This window comes from Mobula hypostoma, chromosome 5, assembly GCF_963921235.1.
Source record: "Mobula hypostoma chromosome 5, sMobHyp1.1, whole genome shotgun sequence".
NCBI classification, from domain to species: Eukaryota; Metazoa; Chordata; class Chondrichthyes; order Myliobatiformes; family Myliobatidae; genus Mobula; species Mobula hypostoma.
Window position 1 is genome coordinate 116,898,609 of NC_086101.1, and position 20,602 is coordinate 116,919,210.

The 20,602-nt window shown below is 44.1% G+C and overlaps 1 protein-coding gene across 2 annotated transcripts in view; it reads right to left on the bottom strand.

Annotated features, from left to right (window-relative positions):
- LOC134346959 (misshapen-like kinase 1) overlaps nucleotides 1–5,991 on the bottom strand; it is a 351,745-nt gene extending 345,754 nt beyond the window's left edge. For both annotated transcript variants that reach the window (XM_063048859.1, XM_063048858.1), the window contains exon 1: nucleotides 5,694–5,991. In XM_063048859.1, coding sequence (XP_062904929.1) covers nucleotides 5,694–5,750 — 57 coding nt within the window. In that variant the 5' untranslated portion in view covers nucleotides 5,751–5,991. The remainder of the gene's footprint in view (nucleotides 1–5,693) is intronic.
- Nucleotides 5,992–20,602: the final 14,611 nt, after the last annotated feature.

Here is a 20,602-nt window from a genome sequence, read left to right on the forward strand (position 1 = left end):
AGAAAAAGAGGGCTTTGGGTAACCCTTGGTAATTTCCCAGGTAAGGACATGTTCGGCACAGCTTTGTGGGCCGAAGGGCCTGTATTGTGCTGTAGGTTTTCTATGTTCTGTTATCTGCACTAGGTGTCTGAACTGATTTTGTTCATTTACAGTCAATCAAAAGAACAAGGTGTGGATGAATTCCTCCATCAATAACTATTAGGAATTACAGTTTTATAGTACTGTTCAAAGTACATATATTATCAATGTACAGTATACAGCACCTAGAGATTCATCCACTTGTAGTTCAAAGAAAAACCACGCACAAGACCATCAAACACCCAGTGTAGGAAAAAGAAATTGTGTAAATATAAACAAATAACATTAACTGCAAACTCCCCAGAAGTGAGTCCTCGGTGTACTGCCAATGGCCACAGGCTATAGCTCAAGTCAGTTCAGCACCAAACTGTGCTGATCAAATCACACAAAATAGTAAAGAAAGATTACGAGAAAAAAAGCACAAGTCCCTGAAGCAAGACAACTGCGCGTTCAGCGCTGAGGTAGTAGTATCGTTCATGTTCTAATCAGCTTTGTATTTCATTTAAACGGTTAGTTGTCCTTCTTTTTGTACTTTTTAATTATTTCCATGAAACTTCAGCTAATTAGGGAAGCTGCTTAATTGGGCTAACATGTACTAATCCCGATGTGTCCCAATTAACCAGAATCCACTGGATAAATTTGCATTTCTATGTACAAGCTTGTCTATTTTACCCATTTACTGCCTTTTTAAAATCGTTCAGCAAGATTAAATGCAAGGAACATAAGCAACTAAAATGTGCCATATTTTAATATTTTGCAGGGAAAAAAAACACCTTGAACAGGAAATAAATGAAACCAGGATCAGCCAGCTATCATCTTATTGAATAGAGCAGACTCCATGTCTATTCCCATTTTGAATGCTTTTCATATAATATCCAAACCTAAAAATTTGTTGTCTAAGGATATTTTTATCAGCTTCCTCAATCTATTTTCAAAGCTTTCATACTTTAATAAAAGGTCCTCAAGACAAGATAGTTCCTGTTTGCACAGACGACAAATAGATTGTACCATTTACAACACACTTGAGGTTCAGGAAATAAAAAAGTACAAGTTTTTTTTCAATAATATATTTACACTTCAGATAAGAATCACTCCTGTACCATGCAAGGCATGAAAGATATTACACGGCACCAACATACTCAACGCTGACAAAATATGACGCTGCACTGCCTGAAGGAATATCATGGCAGATAAAAGATTACACCAGGTAATCACAGAAAGAGGCTTGAACAGCCTAGGGCACTGGGATAGTGGAGCAGTAAGACTAGATCTGGAGGGGTGACAGAAGCCTTAGAAGATTAAGTGAGGTTACCTGGAGAAAGTGAGATGAGGTCAAGGAGGGGACTTTTGTTCTAAATGGAGTCACTGTAGTGTCAGGGTGGAGCTAAATCTTGACCAAAGGAGGAATAAAGCACTCCTTCCCTCTGCTAGCCCGCAGATCACCCTTGGGCAATGTATAGCACCTGCTTAACTTCCCCCCCAACACCCAGATCAAGGTCACATGAAGCCATGGGAGCAGGTGATGGATGGTCCTATGAGCACTTGGCACACATCACAGGCAGACAACCTCTGAAGAGCACTGACAATGGCTAGGACCATGCATCTTGTAACAACATTGCCCAAAAGGAGGAAATGACAAACCACTACTACAGAAAAATTTGCCAAGAGCAATCATGATGGCCTATGTCATATGACTCGGCACGTAATGGTGACAGTGAGCCAAAGAATGATGGCCGAACAGAAAAGGCAGTGTCAAATCCATTTTTAAAGTTCAATATAAATTATCAGAGTATATATATGTCACCATACACTATACGGAGATTCATTTTCTTGTGCGCATTCACAGCAAATAGAAAGAAACACAAAAGAATCAATGAAAAATTGCACAAAACAGTAAAAGACATTAAACTGTGCAAATACGAAAAGAAAAATAAACAAATAAATAAGCAATAAATATTGAGAACATGAGCTGTAAAGTCCTTAAAAGCCAGCCCACAGATGTGGTACAGTTTCGCAATTGAGATGAGTGAAGCTATCCCCTTTGGTTCAAGAGCCTGATGGTTGAGGGGGTAATAACCGTTCCTGAACCTAATGATGTGGGTCCTCAGGCAGCTGAACATCCTTCCCAATGGAAGCAGTAAGAGAGCATGCCATGGATAATGGGGATTCCTTGATGATGGATACTACATTCCTGCGCTCCATTTTGATGTATTCAGTGGTTGTAACATGCTTGGTATTGGATGAATTTGATATAAAACAGAAAAAGAGAAAAGCAGCTACGAGAAGGTTGTGGTAGGGATTGGGGTAACAAAGTCGGGGTTAGAATTGTTTAAAAAACAGAAGCAGGAGAAATGATGGGAGTGAAAGAAAGCAAGTGTAAACACAAAAATCCAATGCAACACACACAAAATGCTGGAGGAACTCCGCAATCCAGGCAGCATCCACGGAAATGTTTCAGGCCAATACCCTTCTTCAGGATTGAGAAGGGGGAAAAGATATCAGAATAAAAGATGGGGGTGGAAGGGAAAGAGGAAGCTGGAAGGTGATAGGTGAAGCCAGGTGGGTGAAAAAGGTCAAAGGCTGGAGAAGAAAGAATCAGAGAGGAGAGTGAACAGGAAAGGAAGAGGGGAACACAACTTAGACCAGTGATATGAAATCTGATTCGGATAGGCAAACTTGATTAACTGTGCTAAGAAGCAGGACAAAGATAAAAACAATGAGATAGAAAAGAAACACACATAAAAATTGCTGGTGAACGCAGCAGGCCAGGCAGCATCTCGAGGAAGAGGTACAGTCGACGTTTCGGGCCGAGACCCTTCATCAGGACTAACTGAAGGAAGAGCTGGTAAGAGATTTGAAAGTGGGGGGGGGGGGAAGATCCAAAATGATAGGAGAAGTCAAGGTGGGCGGGGGGGGGGAGGGATGGAGCCAAGAGCTGGAAAGTTGATTGGCAAAAGGGATTTGAGAGGATCATGGGATGGGAGGCCTAGGGAGAAAGAAAGGGGGAGGGGGGAAGCCTAGAGGATGAGCAAGGGGTATAGTGAGAGGGACAGAGGGAGAAAAAGGAGAGAGCGAGCGCAAGAGAAAAATTAATAATAATAATAAATAAAGGATGCGGTACGAAGGGGAGAAAGGGCATTAACAGAAGTTAGAGAAGTAAATGTTCATGCCAACAGGTTGGAGGCTACCCAGACGGAATACAAGGTGTTGTTCCTCCAAACTGAGTGTGGCTTCATCTTGACAGTAGAGGAGGCCATAGATAGACATGTCAGAATGGGAATGGGACGTGTAATCAAAATGTGTGGCCACCATTCAGGGCTCCAGACAGTCCTTCCAGGTGAGGCGACACTTCACCTGTGAGTCAGCTGGGGTGATATACTGTGTCCGATGCTCCCAATGCAGCCTCCTATATATTGGCAAGACCCAACGCAGACTGGGAGTCCGTTTCGCTGAACACCTACGCTCTGTCCACCAGAGAAAGCAGGATCTCCCAGTGGCCACACACTTTAATTCCATGTCCCATTCCCATTCTGATATGTCTAACCACATATCACGTCGACTGTACCTCTTCCTATAGATGCTGCCTGGCCTGCAGCGTTCACCAGCAATTTTTATGTGTGTTACTTGAAATTTCAGCATCTGCAGATTTCCGCGTGTTTGCGAGACAGAAAAGGAAATGACTCGTTAACAATACCATTGTAGCACAAGTCTAGCCAAGATTCAGCTTGCTTAACATATGAAAGATGACTTTGTCGACTGGTACAGTCACTGTCGACTGGTACAGTCACTGTCGACTGGTACAATGGCGGCAATTTGTGACTAAGACAAAGGCCATTTCTGGAGAAAGAGGGTGGTGGAGGGGGCTGTTCAAATGGAGCTGCAGAAAATGTGTGTTCTGCTTTAGGATATGACAACTTTTTTAAAAAATTGAGGGGGCAACAAATAAAAAGAATAGCAGTGACAAAAGATTTGGAAGTGAAGGATGTACCAAGTCTGGAGAGAGAATCATTATTTAAATTAACTCCAAAGGCAAGTAGTACAATGGCCCACTGTCAGATGGGGAAAACGTTCAGTTGAAATAACAGATTTGGGTCAGAACATTCTAGAGGGACAATGACAGAAATTTTCTTGGAAAACTAAGGAATATGAACAGTTAGAGGGGGTAAGCAGTCCAATAAATGAACCAGTTGATCCCCCTGCCATCAGATTTCCTTGCACACAGTCTCTCTAGTCCTTTCCAGCACTATTTGTTTATATTTTGTAACTAATAGTAATTTTAATGTAAAGCTCTACAGATGTACCATGGAGAGCATTCTGATAGTTGCATCAATGTCTGGTATGGAAGGGCCACTACAAAGAATCGAAATAAGCTGCAGAAAGTTGTGAACTCAGTCAGCTCCATCATGGGCACCAGCCTCTCCAGCAGCAAAGACACCTTACAAAAGGTGATGCCTCAAAAAGGCAGCATCCATCATTAAGAACTCCCATCACCCATGTCATACCCCCTTCTCAATGGTACTATCAGGGAGGTGGTACAGGAGTCTGAAGAGACGCACTCAATGTTTTAGGAACAGCTTCTTCCCCTCTGCCATACGATTTCTGAAAGGACATTGAACCCATGAACATTTCCTCACTACCTTTTCCCCCGTTTTTGCACTACTTATTTAACATTCTTACTGTAATTTACAGTTATGTATTACAATGCAACAAATTTCATGACATATGCCAGTAATATTAAATCCGATTCAGATGTCTTACACTGCACTGTTGCCACAAAACAAATTTCACAACATACGTCTCTGATAATAAACCCGATACTGAGATCCAGTGCTGGATTTGGAACATTCCAGAGTGTAAATTATATAAAATACCAGTAAACATTCTTAGGGAAACTAAGAAATATTAATACAATAGACTATTTTTAAACTGATAAATACCCTCTAGAGCAATAGGGGGAAAAACAAAAAACACTAATAAAAATAGAATTAGTCCTCAAGGAGCATCTCAGTCCGAAATGTTGACTATTCATTTCCTTAGATGATGCATGACCTGCTGAGTTCCTCCAGCACTTTGTGTGTGCTGCTTTGGATTTCCAATATCTGCAGATTTTTTCGTGTTAATAACAAAACGCAATCTAAACTATTTAAGTGATTCCGCGTGGTTAAGCTTACTTTTTTCCTACAGGGACTATCCAAATTCGGATTATTTACTGTCATTATGCCCCAGGGAGCAATAAATTCTCCTGGTTACCTGCAGGCTTATTAGAAAGTTGCTTAAAGGTAGAACATAAGGAACTGGATTAATTAAGCGTTTGCAAGCACCTACATTAAAGAAAAAAGGCAGAGCCTACTAAAACACAATTACACACAATTAGGGGCCTCAGTGAATGAGAACCCCACTCCCAGCAAAAAAAGAGTGGATTGCAAGCGTACAGAAGTGAAAACAACCCCCCAATAAACAGAGGACAACCCGCAAAGGCCTCGCCCCAGGGGAATGGCGCTGGGCCCCCGCACAGTCACTTGGGGGGAAAGCAGTAAATCTATTTAAACAGAGACATTTATAGACACGCACGGCATCAATGCAAAGGGAGGGGGATGAGAGGGAACAGAGCTCACCCGTAGGGCAGAGAGGTCGATATCGTCCAGGCTGCGGGCCGGCGGCTCGCTCGCCATCTTCTCTCAGCCGCAAAAATCTCAGCGTCGCTTCAGGTGGAGGGGGGTGATCCCGGTGATAGCGGGTTTAAATATAATTTTAAAAACTTTAGACCGGGAATTGCTGTTGTCTCGATTTACCGACCCGTGGAGGAGCGGGGGAGCGCGATACACCTATTCGTCAGGGAGGAGAAGACAGCACTCCGTTCTCTCCTCCGCCTCCATCACCCGGCGTCTGCCCGACATGAATGGGTTGGATTGACTCTGCCCCGCCTCCTCCCCTTCAGTAACCAGGGGCAACGCGACCAGCGTGCGCGCGAACCCCCGGGCGGAGTTCACGACGTGCGCGCTCGCACACCAGCTCCGGCCCCGCCCTCCTCTTCCTTCTCCGCCCACCTCCCCGCCTCCACTGCGGCCGCTGGACTGGGCACCGACTGCGCATGTGCGCACCGCCTCCTCCGCACGCTCACCAACTGAGCATGCGCACTACCGCAAAGCCGGGACGCCGATGCGTGTAATCACGTTTTCCCCTCGCGCACGCGCGCTCTGTTGTTTCCCTTCCGCCCTTCGTTTCTTCAAAGTGCGAAGGCGCATGCGTTTGTTTCCAGATGCTGGCCTACCATTGGTGGAGTCGTGGTCGCAGCTGAGGGCCCCTATCGGTGAGTAGGGGGACCGTATTCTGGGTGAACTCCACTGAATAGGTCAATCAATCCCATTGCGGTGATTCGCAGTAACCGCAGATTTAGGTCCTGAAATGGCTTTGGAATGAGTTCTTTTGAAGTGAATTCATTGTTATTAACAGGTAAAACAGTGTAACACACACAAAATGCTGGAGTAACTCAGCAAGCACTATGGAAGAAAAGCACAGTTGACATTTTGGGCCGAAACCCTTTGACAGGACCAATCTTGGTATCGTCTGCAAACTTTTAACGCATCCATCTACATTTTCATCCAGGTTATTTCCCTTTGGGTTGATTTGGAATGGAACAACTGGCTTACACTGGCAATCAGTCCTTAGCAGATGTGAGCTGTCACTTTCTTGTTGCAAAGTTGCTTGTGGCTGTGCTGGCATGATGGTTGGTTCGGTGGAGGTAAATCAAACCCTTCCAAGAGGAGATGAAGGAGATGTTTGATGATCTGCCCTGCGAACTTGTGTCTTTGGGAGTACGTGGTCGCAACTGGTTGATGTGGCAAAGCCAGTGATGTCCTTCTACAATAACTTCGTAGAGCACTTTCCTCATTCGTTTTCCAATCTGACCTGGTACCCAAGGGTCTTGCCCATTTCGATTCTGTCTGGCCCACACTGCAGCTCTGGGCTTAATGGCTTCACCTGTTGACCAAGGTGTGGCTGCCTTTGTGCTGTCTTGGATGTTGGACACCATGGCATTACATCCAACATTGTGCGCAGTTTACTTCACGGAAGCATTTCAGCTAGAGAGTGCTAACCAGCTTGAACTTTTCACATTCGCGTTTGACGACACCGCTATACATGATGAAGTCATTGGCATCGCGTTTAATGAATTTTAGGCATTGGTAGGGAACAGTGAAGAGAGATGACTACTCTTCAAAAATGCTCGCTAGCTATTGTAGTTTCGTCAAAAACTTAAAACTCAACTGTCCATTCCAGAGCATGACTATTTACAGTAAATAGTTTACTGAAAGAACGTTTAAGACATTCATTGGAACAACAGTCAATTAGTAAAGTTAGCCAGGGATTGGTTGTCAGCTGACCAATAGGTGTTGGTTGTTTCAGCTTTTCCTCCCACAGCCACTGCTGGACCCCCTGCAGATTGCTCGTTGCTCTCTGTAAACATTTCTTTTCCATACTTACAGTACTTGCTTAAGCCCATCACCCCTACTGATGCACAGGCCGTTGATATCAGCTCACCAGAGTCCTCTGTCCTGGGCCAGTGTTTCAAGTTATCCCACTGAAGCCCGTCTGTAGCTTTGGTTTTTTACAATATGGGATTGCTAGCCCCACGCCCACGCCTCCTTCTTTCACAGCCGAGCTTGGGACCCTTTAAATCTTTCTCCCTCTCAACTTAAACCTGTTCTTACCATTTATATTTCTATAGATCTGTGCTTCTATAGATGTGCAGTGGAGGATATATTGACTGCGGCATCACATTTTGGAAACACCAATGCTTTGAACAGAAAATCCTACAAAAAGTAGTGGATTCGGCCCAGTACATCTCGTGTAAAGCCGTCCCAACCATCGAGTACATTGACATGAAATGCTGTCGTAGGAAAGTAGGAAAGTAGTGTCCATTGTCAGAGATCCCCACCACCCAAGCCATGCTCTTTTCTCACTGCTACCATCAGGGGAAAGGAACAAGAGCCCCAGGACCCACACTACCAGGTTCAGGAACAGTTACCACCCCCAACCATCAGGGTCTTGAACATCTTGAACTTTACACATCTTCACTTGCCCCATCATTGAAGGGAGGGGAGGGAACGTCGACTCAGACCATGAGAGGCCTGCGTCGGGCATTTTCATGCCTTACAAGGCGCAGATTGGAAGTCTATGTGGGGCGCCACTCCTCACACAGACTAGAGCAATGTGTGGTTAAGTGCCTTGCTCAAGGGCACAAACATGCTGCCACAGCTGAGGCTCGAACTAGCGACCTTGAGATAACTAGACGAATGCCTTAACCACTTGGCCACGTGCCCCTCATTGAAATGTTCCCACAACCTATGGACTCACTTCCAAGGACTCTTCATTCATGCTCTTGATATTTATCGCTTCTTTATTTATTACTATTTTTTTAATTTGCACAGTTTATTGTCTTTTGCACAGTGGTTGAAAGCCCTAGTTGGGCAGTCTATCATTGATTCTATTGAGGTTATTATTCTATTCTGGACTTAAATGAGTATGTTCACAGGAAAATGAATCTCAGGGTTGTATATGGTGACATATATGTACTTTGATAATAAATTTACATTGAACTTTGAAGTTATAACCATATGGTTTCGGAGGAAACTTGCACAATGACAGGGAGAACGTACAAATTCCTTACAGACAGTGGCAGGGATTGAACCTGGGCTGTTGGCACTGTAACAGTATTACACTAACTGTTACCATGTTGCCTCTGGTTAAATGTGGAGCAGGAGGGTTAATGTCCTGTAAATTTCAGTGTCATCTCAGCCACTTAAAGCTGCTGCTGAACCTGAAGCAATGAAGACATAATTAAAATCTCCTCATTGAGATGTCCTTGATCAGTTTGCAGAGCTGTGGTGGTTGTCCATTGTGGCCGCCAATAACAGGAAAATTGTGCCGGAGAGTTTTTTAAAGTGGAAAAGCCGTTGCACAGGGGCATTTATACTCTCTCCACCTCAGAAGTCTGAGTCCAATGGTATGAGCAAGCGTCACAAACTGGGGTCTTCTTTGGTTGCAGTGGATGACTGTGACGTCTCTGTGCCTTGTCGTGCCCTTCGCTCTCCATGCAGCATTGCAGAACCACCTTCCTGGCTGTTGGATCTCACTGTAGACCTCATCCACCCAGATTGCCGGAGCTGATTTTACACACTAGGACAGGCATGTCCCTGTCTTATCAGGGTATAAGGCCACCGGCTACCCTTGCCTGGTGTAGCCCACCTGTCAAAGCGGTGTACCACGGTCTTGTCACTATCGCACGTAAACAGCTACTTGGAGCCACAGGTAAGAGCTGAGCATCTGGTGGGGATCAAAGGGGAGTAGACTGCCCCGGAATGGACATGACAAGCCCCTTCACCAGAGGGTGCTGCCCCTCCCTGGACACCCCATACACACCAATTACATTTACTCAACTAGTTATATGCATGTACTCAACAACCCTGTATCAGCTCGTGACAATGCTTGGTTTAATTTCTTTATGAAGAGTCTGAATTTTAGAAGTTATTAAAACCAAGCCTTATCTACCTTGTTAATGAGTTTTAGAGAAAGGCATTTCTCAGCTGGCAGTTCCTGGAAAATAAGCTTATGGAATTAACTATTCTCATGTAATCCTTTGAAGCACATAACTACAATCAGCTTAATCATTTGTAACACACCCCTCCTGGGCGAATAAAGGTCAATCTTGGCAGCCTCAGTACATCCTCCTCTGTGGAATTCATGGGTTTTCTCCTGGTGCTCTGGTTTCCTCCAACAGAGCAAAGTCCAGGCAGGTTCATTGGTCATTGTAAACTGTCCTGTGATTAGTTAGGGGTAAATTCGGAGATTGCTGCATGGTGACTGTGGTCATCACTGAGTCGTGGCTGAGAGGGAGCTTAACCTCAAAAGGACAGGCAGGAAGGCATAGGCAGTGGTGTGTCTCAGTAGGTAACGGATTGAATTACATCTTTAAAGAGAGATGACTAGGGTCAGAGAATATTGATTCTTTGTGGATGGAGTTAAGAAACTGCAAGGGTAAAAAAAACATTATGGGAATCATATATAGGCTTCCAAATAGTAGCTAAGATATGGGATTGAGATCACAAAGGGAGCTGGATACGGCATGTAATAAGGTCAATGATACAATTGTAAAGGGGGCCTTCAATACGCAAGGGGATTGGGAAGATCAGGTTGGTGTAGAATTGCAAGCGAGGGAATTTGTTGAATGTCTATGAGATGGCTTTTTTGAGCAGCTTGTGCTTGAGCCTACTCGGGTAAAGGCTATCTTAGATTGAGTCTTGTGTAATTACCCAGCTCTTATTGGGGAGCTTTATGTAAAGAAACCCTTAAGAGGCAGTGATCGATCATAATATAATTGAATTCATACTGCAACTTGAGAGGGAGAAACATAACTCACATGTAGCTGTATCACAATGGAATAGAGGGGATTACAGAGGCATGAGAGAGGAGCTTGGCCAGGTAGATTGGAAAATGATACTGGTGGGGATAATGGCAGAGCAGCAATGGCTGAAGTTTCTGGGAATAGTTCACAAGGTGCAGGATAGATATGTCCTGCAGAAGAAGTTCTCAAATGGCAGGTCTAGGCAACCATGGCTGACAAAGGAAGTTAAGGACTGCATAAAAGCCAAGGAAAGAGCATATAAAGTAACAAAAGTGAGTGGGAAGTTGGATGATTGAGAAGATTTTAAAATCTAACAAAAGGCAACTAAAAAAGCGATGAGAAGGGAAAAGTTGAAATATGAGGGCAGACTAGCCAATAATATAAAGCAGTATACCAAAAGTTTTTTCAGTTATATAAAGAGTAAAAGGGAGGTGAGAGATGATATTGGACCTCTGGAAAATGATGCTGTTGAGGTAGTAATGGGGGACAAAGAAATGGCAGCTGAGCTTAATGGGCATTTTACATTTGTCTTTACTGTGGAAGACACTCACAGTGTGCCAGAGGTCCGTGAGTGTCAGGGAGCAGGAGTGAGTGCCATTGCTATTGCAAAGGAAAAAGTGCTAGGCAACCTCAAAGGTCTTAAGGTGGATAAGTCACCAGGATCAGATGGACTACATCCCAGAGTCCTGTGAGAGGTTACGAAGAGATAACGGATGCGTTGATTATGATCCTTTAAAACTCATTTGATTCTGGCATTGTCCTAGAGGACTGGAAGATTGTAAATGTCACTCCACTCTTTAAGGGAGGAAGGCAAAAGAAAAGAAATTATAGACCAGTTAGCCTAACCTCAGTGACTGGTTAAGTGTTGGAGCCTATTATTAAGGATGAGGTTTCGGAGTACTTGGCGACTAATGATAAACTAAGTCAAAGTCAGAATGGTTTCTGGGAAAGTATTCTGTGAGTACTTTTTGTGAAGTACTCAAATCTATTAGAGTACTTTGAAGAAGTAACAAGCAGGCTGGACAAAGGAGAGGCAATGGAGGTTCATGAGACTGATTCTGGGAATGAAGGGGTTAATTTATATGGACTGTTTGGCAGATTTTGCCTTGTACTGACTGAAATTTAGAAGACTGCAGGGGGATCTTATTTAAACCTACCGAATGTTGAAAGGACTAGATAAGGTAGATGCGGAGAGGATGTTTCCTATGGTGGAGGTATCCAGAACTAAGGGGTACAGCCTCAAAATTGAGGGGCGATCTTTTAGAACAGAGGTAAGGAGGAATTTTTTTAGCCAGAGAGTAGTAAATCTGTGGAATGCTCTGCCACAGACTGTGGTGGACAAGTCCATGCGCATATTTAAGGCAGAAGTTGATTGTTTCCTGATCGGTCGGAGTATCAAAGGATATGGCAAGGAGGCAGATGTATGTGGTTGTGTGTGATCCAGGATCAGCCATGATAGAATGGTGGAGCAGACTTGATGGGCTGAATGGCCTAATTCTGTTCCTATGTTTTATATCGATGCAGTTACAAAAAAGGCACAACAATGGCTATATTTCATTAGGAGTCTAGAGATTTTGTTTGTCACCAAAGATACTTGCAAAATTTGATTGAGGTACCATGGACCACATTCTGACTGGCTGCATCACCATCTGGTATGGGGGTTGGGGGCTAATGCACAAGATCCAAACAAGCTGCAGAGAGTAGTAAACTTAGTCAGCTCCATCATAGGCACTAGACTCTGTGGCATATTGGATATCTTCAAAGAACAATGCCTCAAAAAGGCGGCATCCATCACCAAGGACCCCCATCACCCAGGAAATGCCCTCTTCTCATTGCTACCATCAGGGAGGAGGTACAGGAGCCTGAAGGCACACATTCAACAATTCAGGAACAATTTCCTACCCTCTGCCATCTGATTTCTGAATGGACATTGAACCCATGAACACTACTTACTACTTTTTTTGCACTACTTATTTAATTTAACTATTTTATATATCTGTCTTATAGAAATATCTTTCTGTCACATAACATAACAACAAATTTCCGGACATGTGCCGCTGATATTAAACCTGATTCTGATTCCGATTCTGGAATACATGGAGAGCTTTCAAGGTCGGTTCAAAATTGACCCTGAGGCAGGAACCAGTGGTTGGTAGTTGAAGGCTGTTTCTCAGAATGGAGGCTGGTGACTAGTGATTTACTGTAGGGGTCGGTGTTGGGATCATGCTATCCATTATTTACATAAAAGATTTGGAATCTGATGCAAAGATGAGAAAGTTTGTGGAGGACTCAAAGTTAAACGTTTGTGTTGATAGTGAAGAAGTTAATTGTAGATTTGTCCATTCATTATGTGCCATGTTAAGACATCGGCCATCGTGGTCTCTGACCATGGATGTTCTTGGCAAATTTTTCTACTGAAGTGGTTTGCCATTGCCTTCTTCTGGGCAGTGACTTTACAAGACAGGTGATCCCGACGATGTCAATACTCTTCAGAGATTATCTGCCTGGCGTCAGAGGTCACATAACCAGGTCTTGTGATGTGCACCAGCTCCTCATACGACCATCCACCACCTACTCCCATGGCTTCACATGACCATGATTGGGGTGGGGGGCTAAGTAGGTGCCACACCTTGCCAAGGGTGTCCTGTGAGGTAGTGGAGGGAAGGAGTGCCTTACACTTCCTTTGGTAGAGACTTATCTCCAGCCCCACCCCCCAGCCTTATTGTAGATTACAAAGAGATATTGATAAGTTAGGGAAGTGGGTCAGCAAATGGACTTCAATACAGATAAGTGTGAGGTGATGACTTTTGGGAAGTCAAACCAGCACAGGACTTATACTGTGAATGGTACGACGCTAGAGAGTGTAAAGGAACAAAGAGACCAAAGAGAACGAGTGTAAGGCTCATTGAAAGTGGCATCGTGGGTAGAGAAAGTGGTGAAAGGAGATGTCTTGCACACTGGCCTTCATCAGTTATGGCACTGAATATTGGAATAGGAACATTATGTTGAAGTTATACAGTACTCTGCAAAAGTCTTAGGCCCATATCTGTAGCTCGGATGCCCAAAACTTTTGCAGGGTACTATATAGTATGTCTTTCCAGTTACAAAATAACACCTGATACTACAAAGGTAACACAAAGCTAGATACTCTTATTTATGATTCCCAACCTCCTTCCTATTTAAGCCAATAGACAGTACTGTGCAAAAGATTTATGCACCCCAGCTACTGTACAAGTTGGCGAACCCAGTTTTGGTCACCTGTTAAAGGAACAATGTGGCTGTGCTGGAAAGAGTGCATAAAATAATGTTGTCAGGAGTAGAGGGCCTGAGTTATGAAGAGAGGTTGACCAGGCTAGGTCCTCATTCCTTGGAATGTAGGAGAATGACAGGCGAGATTATAAAATGTTTATAATTAGGTTAATGGTATAGATGAGGGGTTCCAATCTGGGGTTAGTCCAAGGCATAAAAACGGCTGGTAACCCCTGGTATAGATTAAGTGCACAGTAATAGTCTTTTCCCCGGGGTAAGGAAGTCCAAAACAAGGGAGCATTGGTTTAGGGTGAGAGGGGAAATGTTTCACAAATATCTGAGGGGCAACTTATTCACACCGAAGGTGCTGAGTACATGGAATGAGATGCCAGAGAAAATGGTTGAGGCAGGTACAGTAGATTCAAAATCGGAACCGGATTTAACATCAGCGGCATATATCGTGAAATTTGTTATCTTTGTGGCAGCAGTACAATGCAATACATAATAAGAGGAAAAAAGACTGAGGTTTACAGTAAATATATATATAAAATAGTTAAATACTAGTGCAGAAAAAAACCAGAAATAAAGTAGTGACGTAGTGTTCATGGGTTCAACGTCCAGTCAGAAATCTGATGGCAGAGGAGAAGAAGCTGTTCCTAAATCATTGAGTAGCAATGAGAAGAGGGCCTCTCCTGGGTGATGGGGGTCGTTAATGACGGATGCTACCTTTTTGAGGCATTGCTCATTGAAAATGTCCAATAGAATCATCTAAGAAGCACTTGGAGGGACATGCTAAGAAGGATATTGACTAAATGCAGGAAATTGGGACCAGCTGGCTGGGAACCATGGACCTGTTGGGCTAAAGGGCTGTATCCAGGCTGTATGACTCTATGAGATTAGTTTGACTTGTTCCTCTTGGTTCTCAATATTCTACGTATGTTCTTCTGCAACATCCAGTTCCCGCTTGTCCTTCCTATTTATTGTCCTTTGTGAACCTGAAAATAGAGGTTTATACAGCTCCCGCTGCAGTCTCCTCTACATTGGTGAGACCTGTTGTAAACTGGGGTTCGCCGGGCACCTCTGCTCAATCTGCCAAAAGTGAGATTTCCCGGTAGCCAAACATTTTAACTCCCATTCTCGATCCAACATGCCGGTCCATGGCCTCTTCTTGTGCCAAGATGAGGCCACCCTCAGAGTGGAGGAGCAACACCTCTATCTGGGTAGCCTCCCAACCTGATGGCATGAGTATCAATTTCTCCTTCTGGTAGAAAAAAAATTTCCCTCTCCCTCCCCTCTTCTTCTTTTCTCCACTCTGGCCTCTTACCTCTTCTAACCTGCCTACCACCTCCCACTAGGTCCCTTCCTCCTTCCCTTTCTCCTATGGTCCACCCTTCTCTCCAATCAGATTCCTTCCCCTCCAACCTTTTATCTTTCCAACCCACTTGGCTCACCTATCACCTTCTAGCTATCCTCCTTCCCCTCCCTCCACCTTTTTACTCTGGTGTCTTCCTTTTCAGTCCTGAAGAAGGGTCTCTGCCCAAAACGTCAAAATACAGTACCTTTACACACTACTGTATTTGTCAACATGGAGTGGAGAGCAAGTTTGTAAATCTAGCAGGAGCAAAGGATGTTGGAAATGGTGAAGGTGGAGTGCTGCCGGAGGGGTGTGGCACAGGTGACAGAGAAGGAGTGCTGGGGCGAGGGAGTTGTGTGGGTGCAGACACACACAGCTCTGAGACACCAGGCAAGGTCATTTCATTCCAAACGATTGATTTATTGTTTATTACAGACTGTCTCTCTAGTGCATCCCACTCCCTCCCCTCTCCCTTCCCCTTTTCCCTTCCATGGTTCCCCTCTCCCTGCCCCCTTCCCACTCTCAGTACATGATAGAGACCCATATTAGAATCTGGTTTATCATCACTCACATCCATCATGAAATTTGTTTTTTTTTGCGACAGCTCATCTAGTCTGTGCTGTGCCATTTAAACTACCTACTCCCATCAACCTGCACCAGGACCATTGTCCTCCATACCCCTTCCATCCCTGTTCCCATCTAAACTTCTCTTAAACGTTGAAACCGAGCTTTCATACACCACATGCGCTGGCAGCTCATTCGACTCTCTCAAAACCCTCTGAGTGAAGAACTTTCCCCTCATGTTCCCCTTAAGCTTTTCACCTTTCACCCTTAACCTACGATCTTTGATTGTAGTCCCACCCAACCTCAGTGTTCAGTGCTTAGACCCAGTGGCAATAAAGATGTAGTTATATGTTTCCAAGTCAGGATAATGCGCAGATTGGAGGAGTACAGAGGTGGTGTTTGTTCCTCTGTCATTTATAGAAGATAGATGCTGTTTGTTGTTTATAGAGAGATAGATTTATTTATTTAGAGATATAGCACGGAATAGGTTCTTCCAGCCATACCTCCCCGCAACCCCAATTTAACCCCAACCTAATCACGGGACAATTTACAATGACCATTTAAACTTACCCAGTTTGCCTTTGGACTGAGGGAGGAAACTGGAGCACCCAGAGAAAACACACATATTCCACAGGGAGGACGCACAGAGATCCCTTACAGAGGATGCTAGGACTCGACACTGAGCTGTAATAGCATTGTGGTAGCTGCTACGCTACCGTGGCACCCCACACAGCATTCGTTTCGAGAGGACTAGTATATAAAAGCAAGGACGTAATGTTGAAGCTTTATAAAGAACTGGTGAGGCCTCACTTGGAATATTGTGAGCAGTTTTGGGCCACTTATCTAAAAAGGACGTGCTGGCTTTGGAGAGGGTTCAAAGGAGGTTCACAAAAATGATTTTGGCGTTGAATGGTTTGTCTTAGAAGAAGCGTTTGATGGCTCTGGGCCTGTACTCACTGGCATTCAGAAGAATGAGGGGGGATCTCATTGAAACCTATCGAATGTTGAAAGGTCTCAATAGAATGGATGAGGAGAGGTTGGCTCCTTTCATGTGGAGTCCAAGACCAGAGGGCACAACTTCAGAATAGAGGGATGTCCAGTTAGAACGGAGATGAGGAGGGATTTTTTTCAGCTAGAGAGTGGTGAATCTGTGGAATTCATTGCCTCAGGCAGCTGTGGAGGCCACATCTTTAGGTATATTTAAGACAGAGGTTGATAGCTTATTAATTGGTCAGGGCATGAAGGGCTACGGGAGAAGGCAAGAGACCGGGGCCTAGAGCGTAAATGGATCAGTCATGATGAAATGGCGGAGCAGGCTTGTTGGCCCAAGTGGCCTAATTCTGCTCATTTGTCTTATGGACTTATAGATACTGTCTATCATGGGTTTTGGGGGGTGCTGAAGGGATGGCATGTACAAGTACTTGAAGATTAAGAATGGCACTTGCACATCAAAGCATCAAAACTTGCAGTGAAGTGCATTGTGTGCATCGATGATCAGCATAGTCTGAGGATCCTACTGGGGGCCGGCCATGTGTGTCGCTACGCTTCCAGCGCCAATATAGCATGCCCACAGCTCACAAATCCTTGTACTGTGGGAGGAAGCCGTTACACCCAGTGGAACCCATGTGGTCACGGTCAGAATGTACAAACTCCTTACAGACAGCAATAGGAATTGAACCCCCATTACTAATGGCACTGTAAAGCATTGCACTAACCACTATGCTTACTGCGTCGCATTTTGCAGATGGTGCACACTGCAGCCACTACGTGTTGGTGTTGGATATAATGAAAATATTACTTGCTCTGTTCCCTGTAAACATAAGAAGTGAGATAAAGAAGTGCAGGCCACCGTCACATTGACCTGGGTCTGATGCTGATTTTTGCTGCTTTCTTTGTGGAGTTTGCATGCTCTGTCCTTCTGCTCCAGTTACCTCTCACACCCCAATTATGGTTGTGAGGTAAAACGCCCTTTATAAATTACCCGCCCAGACCTTAACCCAATAGAGATGCTGTGGCATGACCTGAAGAGGGCTGTTCATGCAAGGTATCACAGAAATATTGATGAACTGAAACAGGTTTGTATGGAGGAATGGTCTCAAATTCTTCTTCGCTATTGTGCAAGTCTGACCAGCAGCTACAGGAAATGTTTGGTGGAGGTTATTGCTGCTAAAGGAGGTTCTACCAGTTATTAAATACAAGGGCTTACATTTTATGAGTAATTAATGCAGAAAACCAGGTAATTGCAAAGGGTTCACAAACTTTTTCTTGCAACTGATCTATCCTGGGCCCAACATGTCAATGCAGTTACAATGAAGGCATGATAGTGACTATATTTCATTAGGAGTTTGAGGACATTTGCTATATCACAAAATACACTCGCGTATTTTTACAGATGTACCATGGAGAGCATTCTAAATGGCTGCATCACTGTCCAATATGGAGGGGGGCTATTGCACTGGATTGAAAGAAGCTGCAGAGAGTTGTGAACTCAGTCAGCTCCATTATGGACAATAGCCTCCTCAGTATCTATGACATCTTCAAGGAGCGATGCCTCAAAAAGGTGACCTCCATTATTAAGGACCCCCATCACCCAGGATGTGCCCTCTTCTTATTGCTACTATCAGTGAGGAGGTACCAGACCCTGAAAACACACACTCATTGAGTCAGGAATACCCTCTTCCCCTCTGCCATCAGTTTTCTGAGTGGACATTAAATGTATGAACACCACCTCACTACTTTTTAATATCTATATTTGTGCTACTTAATTAATTTAACCATTATATACATAAATATATATCTACACTACTGTAAAAAATTGATGACATATGCCAGTGATATTAGACCTGATTCTGATCTGAATGAGAAGAAGGAAGTATGGCGGGGGGAAGCAAATGTGAGGCAGGACTGGGGTAACCTGGTAGGGTATTGTATTGTAAGGTGTGGAAACATATGGATATTCACTTTAAGAGGCAGGTCCAACGTGATGATGTAATGATGTGAGGTTTTTTACTGCGCTTTATGTTCTGTGTTAGAATCAGAATTAGTCTGTTTGGCCCATTGAATCTGCTCCATTATTTCATCATGGCTGATCCATTTTTCTTCTCATCCCCAATCTCCTGCCTTCCCCCTGTACCCGTTCATGCCCTGACCAATCAAAATCTATCAACCTCTACCTCAAATATACATACAGACTTGGACGCCACAGATTCACCACTCCCTGGCTAAAGAAATTTCTCCTCATCTCCATCCTAAATAGACGTTCCTGTATTCTGAGGCTGTATCCTCTGGTCTTAGACTCTCCCACCGTAGGAAACATCCTCTCCACATCCACTCCACATCCACTCTATTAAGGCCTTTTACCACTTGATAGGTTGTGTAAAAAAACTTCCTATTAAATCTCTCCCCTCTGACGTTACACCTATGCCCTCCAGTTCTTGATTTCCCCAGTCCTGGGAAAAACACTTAGTACGTTCACCCTGTCTATGCCCTTATAGTTTTAATAACCTTATGGGTGGTGGGGTGGAGCTACGTCTCCACCAAAGGAAGTGTAAGGCGCCCCTTCCCTCCACTAACCGGCAGGTCACATTTGACAAGGTGTAGCACCTGCTTAGCCCCCTGATCAGTGTCACGTGAAACCATGGGAGCAGGTGGTGGATGGTCGTATGAGCAGCTGATTCGCATCACAAGTCTTGGTTATGCAACCACTGACGCCAGGCAGAAAGTCTCTGAAGAGTATTGGTAATAGCTACGGTCACCGTCCAGACACTGTCCAGAAGAATTTTATGCACTTCTGGTCACGTGAGCGATATAAATAAGATTGAAAGAGTGCAGAGAAATTTTACAAGGATGTTGCTGGGACTTCAGGACCTGAATTATAGGGGAAGGTTGAATAGGTTAGAACTTTTTTTTCCCAGGAGAATGAGGAGAGATTTGATAGAGGTATACAAAATTATGAGGGGTATAGATAGGGTAAATGCAAGCAGGAGGGCTATAGTCTCAATCAGGGGTTCCAAAACCTTGGGTCCATAGACCCCTTGCTTAATGGTATTGGTCCATGACATAAAATGGTTGGGAACACTTGGTCTAGATGCAGGATGATGGAACTAGGCAGAATAACATTTTGGCACAGACTGGCCAGGCTAAAGGGCCTGTTTCTATGCTCTAGTATTCTATGAATCGAGGACTCCAAGCTCTTCCTCTTTATGCATCTGTCTGAACGTTGCAATTGTCCCCAGCTCTGGCAGCTCATTCTAGATACTCACTACCCTCTGTGTAAAGAAGTTACCTCTTGGGTCTCTTAAATCTCTACCCTCTTGTATCTGCATTTGATGCCACGGGTGATGGTAGAGACAGATACATTTAGGGCATTTAAGGGACTCTTTGATAGGCACATGTATGGAAGGAAAATGGACGGCTATGTGAGAGGGAAGAGTAAGATTAATCTTAGAGTAGGTTAAAAGGTCGGCACAACATCAGAATCAAAATCCGGTTTAATATCACCGGCATGTGTCGTGAAATTTGTTGTCTTTGCAGCAGCAGTACAATGCAATACATACTAATAGAAAACAAATACCTGTGAATTACGGTAAGTATATATATAATAGTTAAATTAAATAAGTAGTACAAAAATAAAAATAAAAAGGAGTGAGGTAGTGTTCATGGGTTCAATGTCCGTTCAGAAATTGGATGGCGGAGAGGAAGAGGCTGTTCCTGAATCATTGGTGTGTGCCTTCAGGCTTCCGTACCTCCTCCTTAATGATAGCAATGAGAAGAGGGATTTCCTGGGAGATGGGGGTCCCTAATGATGGATGTCACCTTTTTGATACATCGCTCCTTGAAGATGTCCTGGATACTGGGTAGGCTAGAGACCATGATAGAGCTGACTAAGTTTACAACTCTCTGCAGCTTATTTCAATCCTGTGCAGTAGTATGCTCCCACCCCCAATAGTTGAAGG